This window comes from Sebastes umbrosus, chromosome 18, assembly GCF_015220745.1.
Source record: "Sebastes umbrosus isolate fSebUmb1 chromosome 18, fSebUmb1.pri, whole genome shotgun sequence".
NCBI classification, from domain to species: Eukaryota; Metazoa; Chordata; class Actinopteri; order Perciformes; family Sebastidae; genus Sebastes; species Sebastes umbrosus.
In genome coordinates this window covers 8,710,646-8,729,157 of record NC_051286.1, presented here as the reverse complement: position 1 = coordinate 8,729,157, position 18,512 = coordinate 8,710,646, and the positions used below count along the sequence as shown (strand labels likewise).

The 18,512-nt window shown below is 39.6% G+C and overlaps 2 protein-coding genes across 4 annotated transcripts in view; one reads left to right on the top strand and one right to left on the bottom strand.

Annotated features, from left to right (window-relative positions):
• Positions 1–8,511, top strand: part of LOC119476791 (E3 ubiquitin-protein ligase TRIM9) — a 50,590-nt gene extending 42,079 nt beyond the window's left edge. For both annotated transcript variants that reach the window (XM_037750335.1, XM_037750334.1), the window contains 6 exons: positions 1,258–1,421; positions 2,096–2,234; positions 4,748–4,872; positions 4,980–5,158; positions 7,334–7,496; positions 8,255–8,511. In XM_037750335.1, the coding sequence (XP_037606263.1) occupies positions 1,258–1,421; positions 2,096–2,234; positions 4,748–4,872; positions 4,980–5,158; positions 7,334–7,496; positions 8,255–8,299 (815 nt within the window). In that variant the 3' untranslated portion in view covers positions 8,300–8,511. The remainder of the gene's footprint in view (positions 1–1,257; positions 1,422–2,095; positions 2,235–4,747; positions 4,873–4,979; positions 5,159–7,333; positions 7,497–8,254) is intronic.
• Positions 8,512–11,333: 2,822 nt separating this feature from the next.
• c18h1orf131 (chromosome 18 C1orf131 homolog) lies at positions 11,334–18,507 on the bottom strand. 2 transcript variants are annotated; one of them, XM_037750340.1, is made up of 9 exons: positions 18,299–18,507; positions 16,730–16,912; positions 16,352–16,452; positions 15,677–15,739; positions 15,405–15,500; positions 15,228–15,314; positions 14,725–14,759; positions 14,072–14,210; positions 11,334–13,852 (listed from the first exon to the last, which is right to left on the bottom strand). In XM_037750340.1, exons 1-8 carry the CDS (start codon positions 18,363–18,365, stop codon positions 14,072–14,074), a joined length of 771 nt encoding a protein of 256 aa, XP_037606268.1. In that variant the 5' UTR covers positions 18,366–18,507; the 3' UTR covers positions 11,334–13,852. The 2 variants fall into 2 exon arrangements, with proteins under 2 accessions (XP_037606268.1, XP_037606269.1); XM_037750341.1 differs by having other exon boundaries at positions 15,677–15,730.
• Positions 18,508–18,512: the final 5 nt, after the last annotated feature.

Here is an 18,512-nt window from a genome sequence, read left to right as displayed (position 1 = left end):
ATATTGTACATAATGCTACAATATAAATACAATATATGTAAAGAAATATAAGTAAGTAATACAATTAGAAATGAGAATATAGGAAATATGTAGAAATATTTGCAGTAAGACATGCAATATATAACATATTACCAGAGTGCAAATAAGTAAATACAAAATGCTGAGAAGTGGGATCTATTAAGTGTGTTAAATATATGTGTATATATATGTTAGAATGGTATAAAAAAAAATTAAACAACATTTACAATCAAAATTTGTATTATTTTCTTTAAATATATAATTCATGTTATACTGTAATTTGACAAAAAATAATCATGGATCAAAGAACTACTTTGGCTACAAATGCTGTGAAACATATTGCAATTAAATATTGATATTGATAAACTGATTTGATACATGTACTGTATATCCCATCGATCCTGCTATGTTGTTCCCTCTGTCATGACTGCTGCCTCTCCTCTGTGTCTTCACTGCTCTTATTTTGGTCTAGAGAGATCAGATAACAAATAATGAAATGATGAATGAAGCAGACTTCATCACCCTGAGATCTCCACTCGTGGTTATGTTTACCCTGTTTTTGTTGTTTGTGTTTTTGTTTTCAGCTCCTTTTTGGAATGCAGTTTTGTCCTGTTTGGTCTTACCAAAGTCTTACCTCCACCAGGGTTAGACAGATATGTCTTTTTATTAGAACAATCTCTTTGATTTGATGCTGGTTCATCTATTTCTTGACTTCTTTAACCAGCCAAGAATCATGTCCCCAGTCTGTCTTTTCACTTGGTTTATATCTAAAGACAGTCTACATATCATTTGAGAGGTTTTCCCACATCAACAAGTAATTTGGGGGCAACTTTTTGTCAAGAAATAAGCCAAATAGTCTTCAGATACTTGCTGCTGGTAACTTCAATTACACAATATCCACTAGTCTTTGAAGCTTATATCGGTCTAACCCTATGCACCACTAGCACTACTACCTCTATAAATGTGTGAGGTCCTCACATGACCTACTTAAAACCTCCACTGAATCCCAGCTGTTGCCCTGTAAATGAACCCGGAGCTCTATCACTCTCTTTATTTTGTATTTTTATCCCCCACTAGATCCAAATTAAAGCTCCTGTTTCTCTCCCTTCAGTTTGTTTAAAGGCAACCAGCAAGCCGACGACATCACCCTGTTCGTCTTCATCCATCCACCCTGTCACCTCCTCCCCATCCCCCTCCGATTACAATCTATACGTCTCATCCATCTCTTTCTCCCCACAGTGGAGTCTGGACCCTCGGTGCCGGCGGCTCCAATCCTGCAGCTGGAGAAGTGCTGCACCAGGAACAACAGCGCAACGCTGGCCTGGAGGGTAACTGCGCCTCCCGTCAGCCCCATCGAGGGTTACATCCTGGAGCTGGACGACGGCAACGGAGGACAGTACAGGGTCGGTGCCTCACTAAAACACACACCTAACACACAACAGTTAAAGGGCTGTCAACCTATATTCTGAACTGGAATGGGTGAGATGAGTAATTGCTGTCTTCCAATGTATGTACTTTTGAAACAGAAAACACGTTTTATATTGTGATATTTACTGGAAATGAAATACAATATAGCCAACAGTAAAGAAGGACACTTTCTGGTGATCTCCCTCCAGCCACCTCCCACCTTATTTAGGAGTATCGTATAGATTAGGGTTGGACGATTAGCTGAGTACATGGCCGGTTGTTTGCTTTGGGGGGTGCAGATGCTAGATATTCAAATAGTTCAAATGTGTTTTTTGAGAACAAATACTCAATTGGCCAATTTTGACAGCCCTACTGAGTTATCATTCGTAATGCGTGCAAAACAAAGTACAAAACTGCAGTAAATGATGTCTCTTCTGTAGCCAGTCTTTCTTTTTTTATTATTATTAATTATCCTTATGCTGCTCATCTCTGACTGAAGCCAGATGGTAGTTTGTGTGTGTGTGTGTGTTTTACATGTGTGCCATCAGTAAATATGCTCTTAACTAATACTTGAGTCCATGTATACATCTTGCGTATTTAAGCAAGCAAACATACAAGTGCAAAAATCTGCATTAGTAACGATGCTACTAAAATGTGTGTGTGCCCTCAGGAGGTGTATGTGGGGAAAGAGACAGTGTGCACGGTGGACGGCCTCCATTTCAACAGCTCCTACAATGCCAGGGTGAAAGCCTACAATGCCATCGGTGTGGGGCCGTACAGCAAGACGGTGGTGCTCAAGACCTCTGACGGTAGGTGGTGCAGTGTTAATTTTGGCAGCTGTTTTAGATATTTAGGCTTAGTCTTAAGACGAAAATGCTTATTAGTTTTAGTCACATTTAGTCATTTTTATCCTTCATAGTTTTAGTCCAATTTTAGTTGATGACAACTCAATACATTTTAGTCCAGTTTTAGTCACCAAAAAGTGAGTCGATTTTAATCAAAATGTTTTCTCTCTTTAATTTAATCTTAGTCCTGTTTAGTCATCAGATTATATTGAACATTTCTGTCATTTTAGTCAAGCTTATATCACATAAAATTATATCTTATCATTATCTGATGAAAAAAACAGGTTGAATGATTAATAATGCTGCTTTGCAGTTAGTTTGAGTCCTCCTGTCTGATCATTAATGATGCACGTTTCAGTCGCACCCACCGGTCCGTTATGAGAGCCAATCCGCACCTCCCAACTTGTAAAAATATGCGTTACTCAACCACCTGAACCCGACCCACAAACCGCCAACTTTATGCATTATAGTAGCACAATTGTCAGGATTGAGGTGTGAGACAAGAAGGACAGAGACGGACTGATCGCCGCTGCTACAGCGTGTGACATTTTGGTAAAGTTTTCATGTTTTTAAACCACATTTTAGTCTCGTCTTTTTCCGTCAACGATATTGCATGTTTGATATCGTCACCGTTAGTGTTTAATGGCGTCGGTACCGTCTCGCCATCGTCTCATCTTAGTCATGGAAAAAAAGATTGTTGACGAACATATGTTGTTAAGGAAATAAACACTGAGGTAGTGTGTGTATAAGTGTGTGTTTGTGTGTTCTGGCTTTGCCTCCAGCTTGCCAGATTGGCACTGAGTGGCTGCAAAAGGATGATGTCTGTCTCATTTAGAATAACACCCTTTTATTGTCTGGATTTTATTGTTTCTCCACAGAGCTGTTTTGTTTGTGATGATCTGCGTAAAAACAGGTTTCATGACACAAATTAATTTGTACCGTATAAAACTGATTAGATAAGCTTCTTAGAGGATGAGTCTGGAGGTTTTTTTTAAAGGTAAAGACAGATGGATAAGAAGCATGTAGTGCTTTATACTACAGGACATTGAGGAGAGAAGAGGAGAATGGGTGAAAGGAAAAGAGAGGAAGGGAAAGGAATGTAAAGCTGCTTTCACATGATAAGACATTTGCTCACATCGAGGTAGGACGCAGAGCCTTGCAGAAGCAGCAGGTAAAATATATCAACAAAAAGAGCGCAAGGAATCCCATTCACTGTTCCTAGGCAACAACAACAGTTGCAGCTGTTCTCATTGGTTGCACTTTGAAAGGTCAGCGACAACCTAAGTCAAAGTTGAAATAAGTTGAACTTTGAGCGAAGCGTTCGGTGGTGAATTTGAGCGGCGTGCCACGCCACCGCTCTCCCCAGAGGAAAACAACGGCACTGCCAGCACAGAGCGATTTTTTACAGCTGATTATGTGTGGGCGGCTTAAGGCAAAGGAAGATAAAAAAGAATAACAATAGAAAGAGAAAGGATGGAAAAGGAGAGAAAGGAGGACAAAAGACAGGAAAAGAGGGAATAGTTAAGGAAAGGAAAGAAAGGAGAGAAAAGGGTAGTCGAGGGAAGGAGTAGACAAGATAGAAAGATGGAAAAGAGAAAGGAGAGGAGAGAAGAGAGTGGACAGTGAAGAAAGGAATGATAAAAGAAAGTATAAGAAAGAGAAAGAAAGGAATGAAGAGTGAAAATACAAAATAGGAATGTAAAAGAAAAGAAAGGAGGGGAGAGAATGAAAAGAGGAAAAGAGAGAATAGGTAAGAAAAAGAAAGGAAGACAGTGGACAAGGAAGGTAGGAAAGGGAAAAGAAAAGAAAGAAGAGTGAAAATAGAAGAGGGCAAAGAAAGGAGGAAGAAAAAGGGATAATGACTAAGTCTTCCTAACCACAGTGGGATGATGGCGCAGAGTCACACTGAGACTCTCAGTCTCACAACAACAACAACAAGCATTAGTCTGTTCTGTGACTGATAACCGTTCATCCCATCCGCCCTCTTTCTCTTTTTCTCTCTCATCTTTCTGTCTTTGCCAACTCGCCCTGTTTTTTTTCTTTCTCTCGCCCCTCATCGCCTCCTTCTTCTCTTTCCTCGAGGACTGTAGCTTCATCATTGGATGGTTTTCTTGCTGGCATGACGAGTATAAGAGAAGGTGACAAAGGCTGCAAAACAAACACCGATTTTTATGTACAATTTTTTAACTCTGACCAGACAACTTCCCCCCTAGCGTTTCCAAGTGATATTATTGTTGGCGCTGCTGTCGCAAACGCAACCTGATTGCTTTCCATTTCCCTCAGAGCCTCCTACTAGCTACAAATTTAGCGACTTATTCAGACCATCAGGGAAAAAGCGAGAAATATATTCACATATATTATATTGTAATTAATTCACCGATGCTGCTCAGAGTAATCACAGTCCATGAGTTCTGTCTCTCTTAATAACAGCAGGCGAATGTGGCATCATGACCGACGTTGTTGTTTCCTTCCCACAGTGGCTTGGTTCTCCTTCGACCCCTCCACGGCTCATCGGGACATTGTTCTGACCAATGAAAACCAGACAGTGACCTGCAGCAGCTACGATGACCGCGTGGTGCTGGGAACCGCTGCTTTCTCTAAAGTAAACGCACACATTTTTGTATCTGTTTCATTGATTTTTATACATTGATTAGATCAGTTTCCACACCACGATTAGTAAAATTCATTGTACTTCCACTTGAATCTCAGGGCATCCACTACTGGGAGGTCCGCATCGATCGCTATGACAACCACCCTGACCCTGCGTTTGGCGTGGCGAGGATCAACACCATGAAAGACATGATGCTGGGGAAAGATGACAAGGCGTGGGCCATGTATGTGGACAACAACCGCTCCTGGTTCATGCACAACAACTCCCACACCAACAGGTAGGCCTATACTGTACTGTAACATCGGTCTACTATACTGTATGTGTTTTTTAAGGTATGATTTGGACGGAAGCTATCAATAGCTGATATTGTTTGTCAATGTTCAATAACTTAAAGATAGACAGATAGAAGATAGATTTTGTTTTGTTAATTAAGTATTTAGTGTTTTTCCAACCACAGGTGGAGAACACGGAGTAGCTGATATTAGAGATTTACTTACTAATGATGCATACTTTGTAAGAGGTTTTCAAGTTAACACTAAATACTTCATGTAAACTAAATGTCTAACTGACTAATGGGGACAACAATTTCTGAAATTGCTCCAGTATTGAGGGAGAGCGCTGTAGACAACAGCTGCTCACGGGCTGCAATATGGTGCTATTGGGGCAAGCTGGCAGCGTCATTTACGTCCACTAAAAGTGCTTGTTTTTGCCATGACAGGCTCTGATTGTTAATATAAGTGTCTGACATTATGGAAAGAGTCTGGCTCAAGAAGAAGTCTTGTTCTGAAATCTGGCGAGGTGACGTGTTGCTGGAAGACAACGGTGGAGTAGTGGAATACATCCATGGTGGAAACGCGAGTGGCAGCTGGTCAGTTTGTTGTGTTGGAGTACAGAAAGCGTAGCTTAGTGTTATCTGAAAGATTTCTAATGTCATGGCTGAATATTTAGATGATTTCCACAATGTGGACGAGGTCTTCGATGGCCGCCTGTATTTATTTGAGCGTATACGGACATACAGAGTATACGGATGAAGAGGTCCTAGAAATTGAAGAGAGAGGAGAGAGAAAAATCGTTGTCACTTTTAGTCACATAGACACAAAAACATGGGAAAATTGGGTCAAGGTTGAAAAATACTGAAGTTACCCTTTTACGTAACCATCACAACTAAACGCCTAACCCCAACCCTTCACCATAACCTAAACCTAATTCTATCCTGATCCTTAAAACCACGTCTGAACCCTCAAACAGGCCTTTGAAGAAGTGAGGACTGACAAAACTTTGTAGCAAGTACAAGACCACACACACACACACTCACACACACACACACACACACACAGAGAGGATAATGATTCATACCCAGAATGACAGAGGGACCCCCGGGGCTCATACAACACTGACTAACAAACACACCAGAGAGCAGCAGAAGAAGACTGCAGCGTGCAGGAGACATCAAAACATCTCTCTGAACCATCTCTCCCCGTGTCACAACCAAACTATCAAACCCTCATTAAACATTTATTTACAACAAAAAAAGTCTATTCTTCACAAGAAAAGAGTCATCTCTTCACAGAAATAATGCAAAACCCCCCTGACTTTATTCATCTCTCTCTACCGCGGTCCATCCAGACGACAGATTTATTCACTGTGCCATTTGCTTTCTTGTTGTTAATCATCTCATGTCGGTTTCATGTTATTTACCACATATTGATTCCTTCGTCTCTCGACTCTCACTACGCCCGGTCCTGAGGCATCATGTGTTTGAAACGTGGCTACATGCATGCTCACATGTATAGAGGTGGTTTCACACCTTAGCTTCTGAGCAAAAATCACACTGTATCTCTCTTTAAGGATAGAAAAACATTTGTAGTTTTCATTAAGTGTCCATTTTTGTCTCCCTACCACGTAGGTTAGACTGTGTCGTTGATGTAGTCTGAATTCCCGAGCTGTGATGAGACTTCACGGACACAAATGATCATTTTTTAATGCTTTACTTTTTCTTTCAAGCACATGCCACTTTACTGGCAGTGGAGTTTGGTTCACTTATGTATGCAAGCTCCATTTTAAAGGGACAGTTCACCCCAAGTCAAATACTCAGGTCAATATAACTCTATCCTGTAGTGCTATTTATCAATCTAGATTGTTTTGGTGTAGGTTGCTGAGTGTTGGAGATATCGGTCGTAGAGATGTCTGCCTTCTCTCTAATGTAGTGGAACTAGATGCCAGATGTCAGTGTTATGTACAGTAAAATGTTTTCATATTTATGCACCTTTACCGCTGAGAAATCAGTTTTCTATCATCTATCCATGAAATTAATTAAAACAGAGTATAGGGAGTAGTTACATTATTACACTTTCACTTTATATACCATAAATTAACCTGTTTCATCTATTTGTTCTTGTTGTGTGTGTGTGTGTGTGTGTGTGTGTGTGTGTGTGTGCGTGTGTGTGTGTAGGGCGGAGGGAGGCATCACTAAGAACTCGACTGTTGGCGTCCTGCTGGATCTGAACAACCACACACTGACTTTCTACATCAACAAGGAGCAGCACGGACCGACTGCCTTCGAGAACCTGGACGGGGTCTTTGTACCCGCCGTCAGCCTCAACAGAAATGTGCAGGTCAGTGTGTGTGTGTGTGTGTGTGTCGGGGTCGTAGTTATGATGTGTTCTTTAGCGTGTATGTAGGTCCTCAGACAGTGGTTGCATGAATGAGCAAATAGAGGGATAAATTCAACTTTTTGTTGATACCAGAGCTGCCAAGACGAGTCATAGTAGTGTCAAAGAGCACTGAAGCAGAAGAGATGCAGTGATGTATTCTCTTGTACCTTTTTTAACTTTTAATTGTGCGCTTTGGGGTCCCGCTCTTGGATATGCAAATATTACTGAAATGAATCACTAAGATGATCAACAAAAAAAATAAATCAAAGCAAAATTGCCAAACAAATGTGAGGATTTTCAGCTTTTTCTCTGTTTTATATCGCTGTAAACTGAATATCCTTAATAAAAAAGCAATTTGAAAACGTCACCTTGGGCTCTGAGAACTGCCTTTTTACAGATTTAACAATTATTCAATGAATTGATTAAAAAAATAGCTAAACATCAGGGCAATGGACACCTAGCAGGCTCATAATTATAAGACTGTGGTCTGTCATATGCATATGAATATACATTTTCAAGCTCTTCAGCCTCAAAATTACCTTTGTGATCCATATTTATTAAAATAAAAACGGCCGATTTACCGGGGGCTCTAACCTGCAAGCTGCACTTTAAACTACATATGTGTTCCCATATCCAGCTTGTCTTCTACGTGGCCTGATCTCCTCGCAGTCCGTCCTCAGTCTCTCTCTCTGATGACCTGCTGTGTTTGTCCCTCTCAGGCGACCTTACTGACGGGCCTGGAGCTGCCAAAGACCAAACAGTAGGAGATCCTTCGTCCCTCCGAGCGTGCCCTGGATACAAACCAACGATGTCATATGCAGTTCGCTCCCACGTGGACCTTTTCCAGTCACGTCAGACGGGATCTCCGATTCTTCTCAAGGTGCCCTTTGTCTTGGATACACTACAATCCTGCTTCATAATTTGGGACGAAGGAATACAATCTGGGTTGTTATTATTGGTTATAAATTCAACGATTGAAGCTTGCGGACGTCACTACAGAGATGACTGGAGTTACTGTGGATTGCGGTACTTTTTCATATCCAAGTTTTTTTCCCAGGATACTTACATCATTTATGTTATTATTCCAGCTTGTAAAAAGGAACATACGGCCTGAGACTAAACTAATCGACCCTCTCACTCTGACAGAATCACTGCTGAAGATTCCCACTCTGTGAAACAGTGTATTTCATTTCTCTATTTGTCTGATCTTTTCATCTATACAAATTTCAGATATACCATCAGAAAACACCACCACAATCAGTTTTAAAAGTCCACGACAACAAGGTGCTTTCAGGAGGCGAGGGAGAAACGACTCAGCAGCGCTTATTGCTGCTCTGCTTCTCTCTCATGTGTCTTTACAGCTCATGAGGTAAAACTAGATGAAGAGAGAGTTTTGCAGGAGTTGTAGTGACACCGCGGGATGTTTCGCTCATGAAATATTTAAAAGCTACACTTCTCTATCCTAGTTGTGGCTCCAACAGTTCTGCCTTCTCTGTTTTTCCCTTCTTCTCTATCGGTATACAACGTGGCACACAAGATTGTTTGGTGCTGTTCTCAAAGAGGTTTACACACTGAGGTCAGAAGCTGGGAAGGATTGCGCTCCGTTCCATTTCATTTCACAGCTCAACTCTGAGATCTCCGCTAGAATTTAAAATGAAGTTCTGTAAATTAATATTTGGCTGCGCAACATCAGCTTGCAATGACTAAACCAGCGGCCTGTCAGTGAGGTTAGAGGTTAAAACATGCCTGCAGCATTTCATAATTTGTGGGGGGCTTGTGTTAATTTGAAAACGGTGTGCAAACGGTTTGTACCTTGTCTTGTTGAATTCATCAAAGTGAGGGATTAAGGGTTGATTAATCGCCTGCAGGAGCGTTTCCTGCCTTGATATTTTCCCTGCAGCCTCTCCCAGGTTCTGTATTCACCTCGTCTCGTGAGGAAATGTTTCCACCTTGAGGGATGAATGTCAGAAAATGCTGAAATGAAATGGAACTGAGCCAAAGAATCTCACTTTTTTGTTTTGTTTCAGCTACGATAATGCATCAAAAGTAGATGAGAAAAGCGCGGTTGTCTCCTGGTAACGTCTCTCTGTAGAGTCTCTCTAACGTGTCGAGCTGAGAATGATCTGGAAAAGTCACATCAGGTAAAAAGCTGCTGCTACATTTCTCATCAGGGATACGGCAGCCTGTAGAGGACAGTTAATAGCTTCAAAATCCAACCAAACCACTGTGACTACGGACATAAGACGTTGTTTTAACACACATTACCCATGTATAGTTCATCACGGATGCAGCAGAGGATGGAGAGTTTATTTAATCTTTATTACAGTAATATTTCTATTCCCTATAATGAGTGTGAGAGAGGAGATATCGGACACACCTGCCATACAAAGACTGGGTTTATGTGTGAATGGAAATCCACCAACAAATGTAAATAGTTTATGATTTATGATGTGTGATATTAAGCATGGATTAACAAGTTTACAAAATATCTGCAGCTGTATTGTAAATAGTGTATTACCGTCTTTACAGTGAGTGATGTTAAAGCCAACTGCAAGGACAGCTCGCCCTCTGCTGGTGGACGGTGGCAACAACAGGATTAATGAACATATCTTGTTGTTTCATATTAACCGACTGTGTTTTCATACCTTTAATCGCTGACTTTTTAAACAATGTCAGCAAACGTTTAGTCTGACGAGGTGTCAGATTTACATCACTTACTATAACTCGTATCATCAACTATCTCATGATATTCAAACATTCAATCAGGGACATAAAATAGCACTCATTTACATTTTTACAAGTTTTTATATATGTTTACAAATTATTATGATTGAAGGCAGCAATCACATGTTTTCAATTCTCAGTTCAACACAAACTTTAATTATGCCAGGTGACTGAAGAGAAATACAGTAAATGAAAGAAGGTATATTTATTTTCAGCAGAAACATGATAAAATGTGATTTAATGTGAGAATGTATTTAATTGTAGAGCATTAGAGTAGTATATTAAGGTAATATCTTTTCATTTTGGATTGTTTTACTTCCTGTAAGTAAGAAATACGACTGAAGAATAACGATTGAGCCTTTTTGGGAGATGGGGATGGGATTGTGTATTTATTTATTTATGAATCAAAGCTGTTAACTATAATGTTAAATTTATGACATTTACATACCAGATCAGCAAACTGCAGGTTTATTATGCTCCCATTTAAGTCTGCAAAAAGCTCAACTAGCTGAACTGGCTTTTTGCACCTGATGCTGCATTCAAATTATGTGGGAAAAGATTATTTTACAGTCGCTAAAATCTATATTTCAATAACGAAAATGGATCAAATGTGTAATGTGGAAGGGGTCACTTGTAGTGATGAACCCACAGAGAATTATCACCTGACTCAGCAGTTCCCCTCAGCTCTATTGAGCGTTTTAGTCCTTCAGATCAATGGGCCTCATGCAAGAACATTTACGTACTCTTACCTTACCTTCCTCTTACTTTTTTCAGATTCAGCAAATGCTACTAACTTCAGATAACTGTGTAAATGACCTGTGTACACATGATGAATGCCACCTGTGCGTACATGAGAACTGTAAATTAGCATAACGCCCCAATGATACCATATAAGGCTACACATCCTGCCCCATTTATATCGGTCTCTGCCAATATATGAGCACGCTGTCTGAAGACACGCTCTCTTCAAAGGGCCTGACGCACATCCAGAAGAAGTAAGACAGCCATGACGCACCTGGTTACACTTCCTGTTGACCTTATTATATATAGAAACAAATTAACCTTCAATTAGTACGTAATTTAAGTCGTTTTGCAGTTTGAGATGTTCATATTGATTTTGTAGTGTTATACAATAGCATCAATGGCCAATTTAAATGAATGATATCGTTAGGAGTCAAACAGGATAATGTCAACTTAATTATGAAGTTTAATTTGTATAGGATGTTGAAATGAAATATAAATTCAGTGAAAAACGTATGTTTGGCTAACAGCAAACTAACACACAGCACATGACTCCTACGACAGGTCGCTCGTAAATTGTGTTGGTACCTAAGAGAAAATTCAAAATACGAGGAAATTGGTGAATGGGACAGGTTCTCCTAAATCACTCGTTCAAGCCACTTAAGAACGAATCTGTTCGTACGAGTGGTTCTTGCATGAGGCCCATTGTTTTGGTTTTATGGCTTTTAACTTTTTTATTAACTCTGATAGTCTTAATGCATTATTTCCGGCTGCAGCAGGCAGAAGTTTTTAGCGAAAACCCAACCGTACACTAACTGTCCAGCACTAAACAGACATACACATTTAACGGCTAGCTGGTGAACATAGTGGAGCATTTAGCAGCTAAAAAAGACAGATATTTCCCTCAGGAGTTGGTGGAGATCAAAAACAGAGCTACAGGGAGAGTGAATCTTTTAGCTTAATTTGTCTGTTGGACAAAAACACGACTCCAAATTAATGATAATGTTGCTTTGATTTTGCTGCTCCCAAGTGGTCAAAAAAAGCAGTTATTGCCGATTTAATGAAGCATTTCATTGCTAACGATAAATCCAGGCAATAAAATCCAAATAAACATTTTAAATTAAATTAGCCTTCTGTATATTGTCTACCAAACTGAAACTAGCGCCTACATTTGCCATCTCTCTCCACATGACATGAATGCAGCATTACTGTCAAAGTCAGGACTCCCGACCCAGAAAGCAAACATCTAACGATCCGCCAAAGGGGGATTTTTTCCTGACGTGCCCCAGACTGCCAGCTTTCCACCCGAGGTCTACATTTACATCATGTGAGGCTGCTCCTCTCTGACCGTCCTCCCACCTCCCACAACACCAGAGGAGAAACCTGCCCCCCGGGGTCGAGTCTGCCGTAACCAGGAATAGATTTAGGGCCCACGAGCAAAAGTGAGACATCTATCATGTAACCAGAGGGGAACCTTTTCCTTCATCTGAACGTCTGCATGATTTGGGGTTACATGTCTGCGGGCTGCGTTGATGTCAAAATGACGCCGAGGGAATTATAAATGGAGGGAATAAAAGCTGAAGGTGTTAGGTGGAGGTTCAGAAAGTCAGACAGGTTTAATGAGGTTACACCTTTTCATTTAGTTTTTTTTTTATATCAAAACAATACTTTATGAGGCAAAAATCACATATTTAAAGTCACATTGTAGTCACTCCTGTCTAGATATGGTATTGTAAGAGTGCATGTCCCTTGACCCCAACACTTACCCACCCATGAATGTGAGATTTAATTTAACTTCTGGTGCTGGGGGAAAAGCATGTCACTGCTGTTAGCTATTTAACTTGAAGAATGGCAGATTTTATTTACTCTATAAAGTATGTAAATATATTTATTTTCTTTTTGTATAATGCCCTCTTCAATTTTGTTGAGTATAAAAGGTTGAATGGCTACTGATTATATTTATGAAACTGTCTATGGTTGACAAAATCTCAATATAAAACAGCTTACAGCTTGAAACGATGCGCTGCAGATAAGCTTCATATTTCCTCGTTCTTTTTTGAAATGTATAAATAACACGAAAGCTGCTTCAAGAAAACGGTGTGAGAATTTGTGACCTCACCCAGCCGCACACTGCCAGATCACACCTCTTGTTTCGCCATCATCGTCATCGTCGTCGTCGCTCAAAATCTTTTTGTTTTCCCTTTTAACAAAATGAAAATGAGTTTTCTGTAAAGATCTGTAATGTTTACAACTAGAACGCAGCTTCTTGAGGCTGTCAAGAAGTCGTGTACATACAGTGAAGGGTTTAAAAAGGGACTTTGTCATGTTTGTATGTGTGTTTCTTCATGAAATCGTCTGCCAGGGCTTAACTTGTGAGTACATTTAGTTTTTTTAATAATTACCCCCATCTGTCCTGTTATGATCCCCTCCCCTTCCTGCCGATGTAAATGTAAATGTTTTGTACGACTACATGGTTTGTATATGAGAAATGCATTGTAACTGCATAATTTAAAAACCTTTACAGTGTAAAAACATGAGAAACGCAAATGTCTTCTTTTTTTTTTGGGTCATTTATAAAAACAAAATAAATTAACTGTGATGGAATATGATTTGACAAAAGTCTCCAGTTTGGTGCATTAACGTCCTGCCACTGTGTTGCATTCAGGGTCCCTTTTGGAGATTCTTGACTCAGCAGTTTGCCTCCAGACGAGTCCTCTGGAAATCAGTTCACGTTGTATTCGGCTCTCGGCCACCTCCTCCTAACGCTGCAAACAGTCCTGCAGTAAGCTGAGTCACTGGCAGTTCTTCCTCTGGTCTGTTTGTTTCCCATCCTGGAGGATTTAATCGCTCACCTGCAAACATAAACACAGACACCTCTCAGCGACCAAATGCAGTCCCCTTTAACTTTATCACTGGATGTTTAACCTTACCCTTAACTTATTCTAGTTCAAACATTAACCCTTAAGTCCCAAATGAAGACCAGTAGGAGTCCTGACTTTGCCGCCAAATCCTACATACTGTACCTTTAATTCCTCTTAGATCGATAACTAGAAGTATAAGAACACACTCACCTATTTGCGTTTCTTGTTGCCTTTGATTTTCTGGATCTCCTTGGAGCTGAGGATCAGCATGCCGTTCTTGAAGCGGCCCACCTGACCTGTGGGGGCCGATCCAGAACCAGAACCAGAGGACACCTTCTTCTTCTTGTCCCTGGTGGAGACGGCAACACAGTAAAAACACAGGTTTCAACCACTTAGACAGCCTGTATAAAATATCTGTCAATTGCTGAGTTTGTTATGTTAAATATCAAAACAGTAGGGCTGTTTTTTTCTCTCCATATATAATGATTAATTATTGTTATTATAGGATGCATTCTGTGCTTAGAAACTACTTAGATAATTATGAATTTTAACAAAGATTCAAGCCTGCTAGTGCAATGACTGTTTGGCTGATTGCTGTACTGCTTTCAGCTTTCTCAAGAACCGCTTCATCCAAACAACTTCACACTGCACTTCTTTGAGTCCTCAGCAATACACCCACCAAGTGTGAAGTCGATCGGATGAACAGTTGTTGAGAAACGTGAAGGACAAACAGACAGACTCATTCCATTTTAGTTGGATGTCTTCCAAAGCAAATGTTAGTTTACACCACCCTGCTACCTCTATGTATCAAATCTTAGAGGAAAATGTTTAAAGATATATTCACAAATGTCCGTCCAACCCACCTTTGATTACTCGGCTTCTTCTTTTTCTTCAGGTCCTACAGAGCAACGATACAGGGTATAAGAACAATATGCACAGTATGATTTTCTTTTAAAAAATTACCATTGTATTGTTTATTTTAATCAATCAATGTGTTGATGATTTAATGGAAATGTATCACTCTTTAAATTAACAAAAATACATCTTCTTATAATCTAAGCTGGAGCAGTTTGGTTCGGATTAATACTAATAATAACATTTATTTGTATAGCACCTTTCATACAAGAAATGCAGCTCTAAGTGCTTAACAATAAAGACATTACATGCACTGAATGCTTCACATGAAAATGAACATAAAGACATTAAGATGGAAAATGAAACCAGAGAAAAACCACACATAAAAGATCAAATTAATGATCTAAACAATCTGCTAAACAGCAAACTGTGGGTTCCACACTCTACATTGGTGACCTGAACAGTTACTAAAGTGATTAAACCTGAGACTGCCTGAAGGTGCATTTCTTACCGGCTGAACCTCCGCCTTTGCTTTCTGCTTCTTCTCTTTGATCTGCTGCTGCAGCATCTTGTAGTTGACGTAGTCCTTCTTAGGAGGCTGATTAAGAGACAATAAGTAAGTTGTGAACTGGTCGCTTAGCTATTAAAAAGGCTGTGATACTAATTAAATATGCACAGTTTTCCTTACTCTGGCCCCCAGCATGACGGCTCTGTCCTGTTCAAACACACGCTGCTGCTCCTTCTTATAGCCGGTGATCCCAAACCGATGCACCTCGAGACGAGCCTGATGAGAACAAACACAGTATGAAGCACTGTTGCAGAGATAAAGCGGCCTAAATGTAAGGCAATTATATTAATTACAAAATAATAACAGCAACAAAATGACGCCATGAGAAGAATCAATTCACACAAGACTGAAGGTTTAACTGTAACATCTAAAATAAATGACAGAACTGTCACCTTTTCCAAACTGAGTTCTTCTGGCTGGTCACTTTCTTTCTTCTCTGTTATCTTCTGAAGGGCCTTGAAGTGAAGACGGCACATAACCAGAGGCAACAAAGACAAGAGGAGAGAGAAAGTGAAGTGAATGGATGCTGACAAGAAGAACGTAAACAGAGAAGATTGACTAGAGGTCACAGAGCAGCACGGAGGAGGTTTCAAAATGTCAAAGATGAAAAGGGTTCTGCATTTGCACAAACAGGTTACTGTGTTACAGCGTGTGACAACACTTAAAGACCACGTTCTTCTGTTGCAAAGAGGATGTTGTCACGTCTCTTGCAAAAGAAAATTCCCTTCACTCTTCCACCATCTACTCCGTCTTTGGCCAGAAGCTTAAGTGTCATTGCCACCGTTTCCTCCTGTAAATCAATATCTTTTGTGCAATAACAAAATTTCCCTTTGTGCTGTTATCAGTTCTGCAAATGTGTCACCAAATCTGACGAGCAACACACAATATAAAATGAGGTGCAAAGTAAAAAAACAAAACTTTGTCCTCAAATGTCTCGTTTTGTCCACAACTCAAAAGATATTCAGATTAACTAACTAATCTATTAATCGTTGCAGCTCTATAGTGTCATTAGTGTAAGTTTGATCTTTTATAAATGAAGTACACAGAGTGAGCTAAAGTAAACTTACAGGCACTTTGTCGGAGGCTGGCGTCTGCTTGGTTCTCGGTTTCTTTCTGGGGTCCTGAAAGGTCACGACCTCCACCTGACTCACCTGCCGGACGGTCGGACCTGAGAAAGATATGATGAATTAAACCAACGAGAAAAAGGAGGAGTGGAGAAATTAGAGGTGGAAGATGAGGAGGCTAAAGGAGGGGAGAATACATATTTTATTGACAGCTGTGCATGTGTGTGGATGCAAAGTAATTAATTATTGATAAGTTGAAGCATTTTAAAAACATCAGTATGCCAAAGAAATGATCTGGAGACCTTTGGCTTGATTCCTGGAAACAAAACGAGTCAATGGAGGATATTAAGTCGATCTCATATGAGTGGTGTTGCTGCCCACCTGTTTGCTCAGTCTCTGGTTGTTGCTGCTGGTGTTCATCATCTGCTCCGTTGTGTTCAGTGTCACTGCAGATATCCTTGAATGCAGGGAACTCTTCTTCTTCCTCCTCCTCTTCCTCACATCTTTTTCGTTTATTCTTCTTCTTCTGAGACCTGAGCTTCTTTTTCGATGCCGGTCCTTCATCTGCACCATCAGCCAACAACATGAAGCATGAATTAAAAATCTCATTACAGTTCCTGCAAGTTTTTGGTAAATATGATTAACTTGTGATTAACTCTAAAAATCATTTCCTTTCAACACACAAGGAAATAGCTGGATATGATATGTGTCTGTGTACTTACATATTAATTTAAGACAATACAATATGGCAACTCTGCCATAAATTCTACCTTTACTGTACAAAGCTCATAATGTTATAATATTGATAACTACATCAACTATACGTTTATTATTGAGGTTGTAGTTAGTGGAGGTGTTACAGACTGTATTGGATTGATTTAGATTCTGCAATTGTATTTAATAAAGTGTCCACTGAATGCATAAGGAAGATAAGACAGAACTTTATTTATCCCGGGAGAATTGCTTTGCAGCAGTTGAGGAACAAAGCAGAGTGCAAATATAAAATATCAATAAACAAATTTGCAAAATCCAAAATATACACAATGCCAAAAATATAAACAAGGTCTTCTTAGTGACTTTGTTAGTGCTTACTATTATTATTATAATGTACTAAGATGTGTATTTTTTTTTTTTTATCTTAACAGGTATATAAACTGAGACTTTGTGGGTTTAACACTGCATCCCTGTACTGTATGTCACCAATTAAGATTATTTGTAGGTAAGAAAACTGCAGCAGAGCAGAGATTTATCTATTTATTCTGACAATCTTTACTAGAAAAGTGTTTAAAAGCTGGGAGACATACTGCACAACACCTGCATAATTCCTACAGGACTCATTCACAACTGAAACATATTCATGAAGGACTCTAAGGGACATATTTAACTTTCCATTATGAACCTTAATCTGTCACTAAGGTAAATAATGAGTTAAGATTAAGTTTATTGACACCAAGAGGGGAAATTATGTTGCAGCAGCACAAGGGACAGAAATAAGCACTGAAATAAGAATAGTAGTGCAAAATAGAAACTATACAAGAGCAAAATAACAAGGTAAAAGTGACAGTAGTGTGATTAATAACAGCAAAGTCAGAAGTGTATAGTGTATGTAAACAGTGTACATCAGACTTGATACTTATCAGTCAACTTTTAAGACTTTAATTAATAAAACTAGTCATTTTGATTGAAAGTGTTTGTTCTGTTAGTGATCAGTGAATATTAACATTTAGATGATCCATGCTGGAGACAACCAGCTAACATTAGCAATGGAGAGATAACACTAGCTTTTCGTATAATTAAAGCACCATAAGTAACAAAACGAATAGATCATTATTGTTTCTAACAGTTAACAGCTATATTGTGCCTGTGGACTCACTGTAAAACACATAAAACAGTATTAACAGACACCACTAGTAGCTATCATACCTAGCACACCTGGCTAACAGCACTCACCAAACTCATACAGTTTATCCAAAACATTCTCCAGAAACACACAATCTTCATCTTCTTTTCCGTCCATGTTTAAGCTAATAGTACAAGCAGGGTAAACAAGTAAAAATATATAGTTATTATCCTCTCAGGACTCAGAGATAAAAAGGCGAATGACAACAAACTGAGAGAACACGTGGGACGACGGGGCGGGTTTGTCCTTCGCGGCTACCGTAGA

Coding starts and splice junctions, on each gene's coding strand:
- c18h1orf131 (XM_037750340.1), bottom strand. CDS start 18,365: ATGGACGGAAAAGAAGATGAAGATTGTGTGTTTCTGGAGAATGTTTTG. Junction 15,740..16,351: donor CAGCCTCCGACAAAGTGCCT/GTAAGTTTACTT, acceptor CTTCACTTCAAG/GCCCTTCAGAAGATAACAGA. Junction 14,211..14,724: donor AAGAAGCCGAGTAATCAAAG/GTGGGTTGGACG, acceptor CGTCTCCACCAG/GGACAAGAAGAAGAAGGTGT.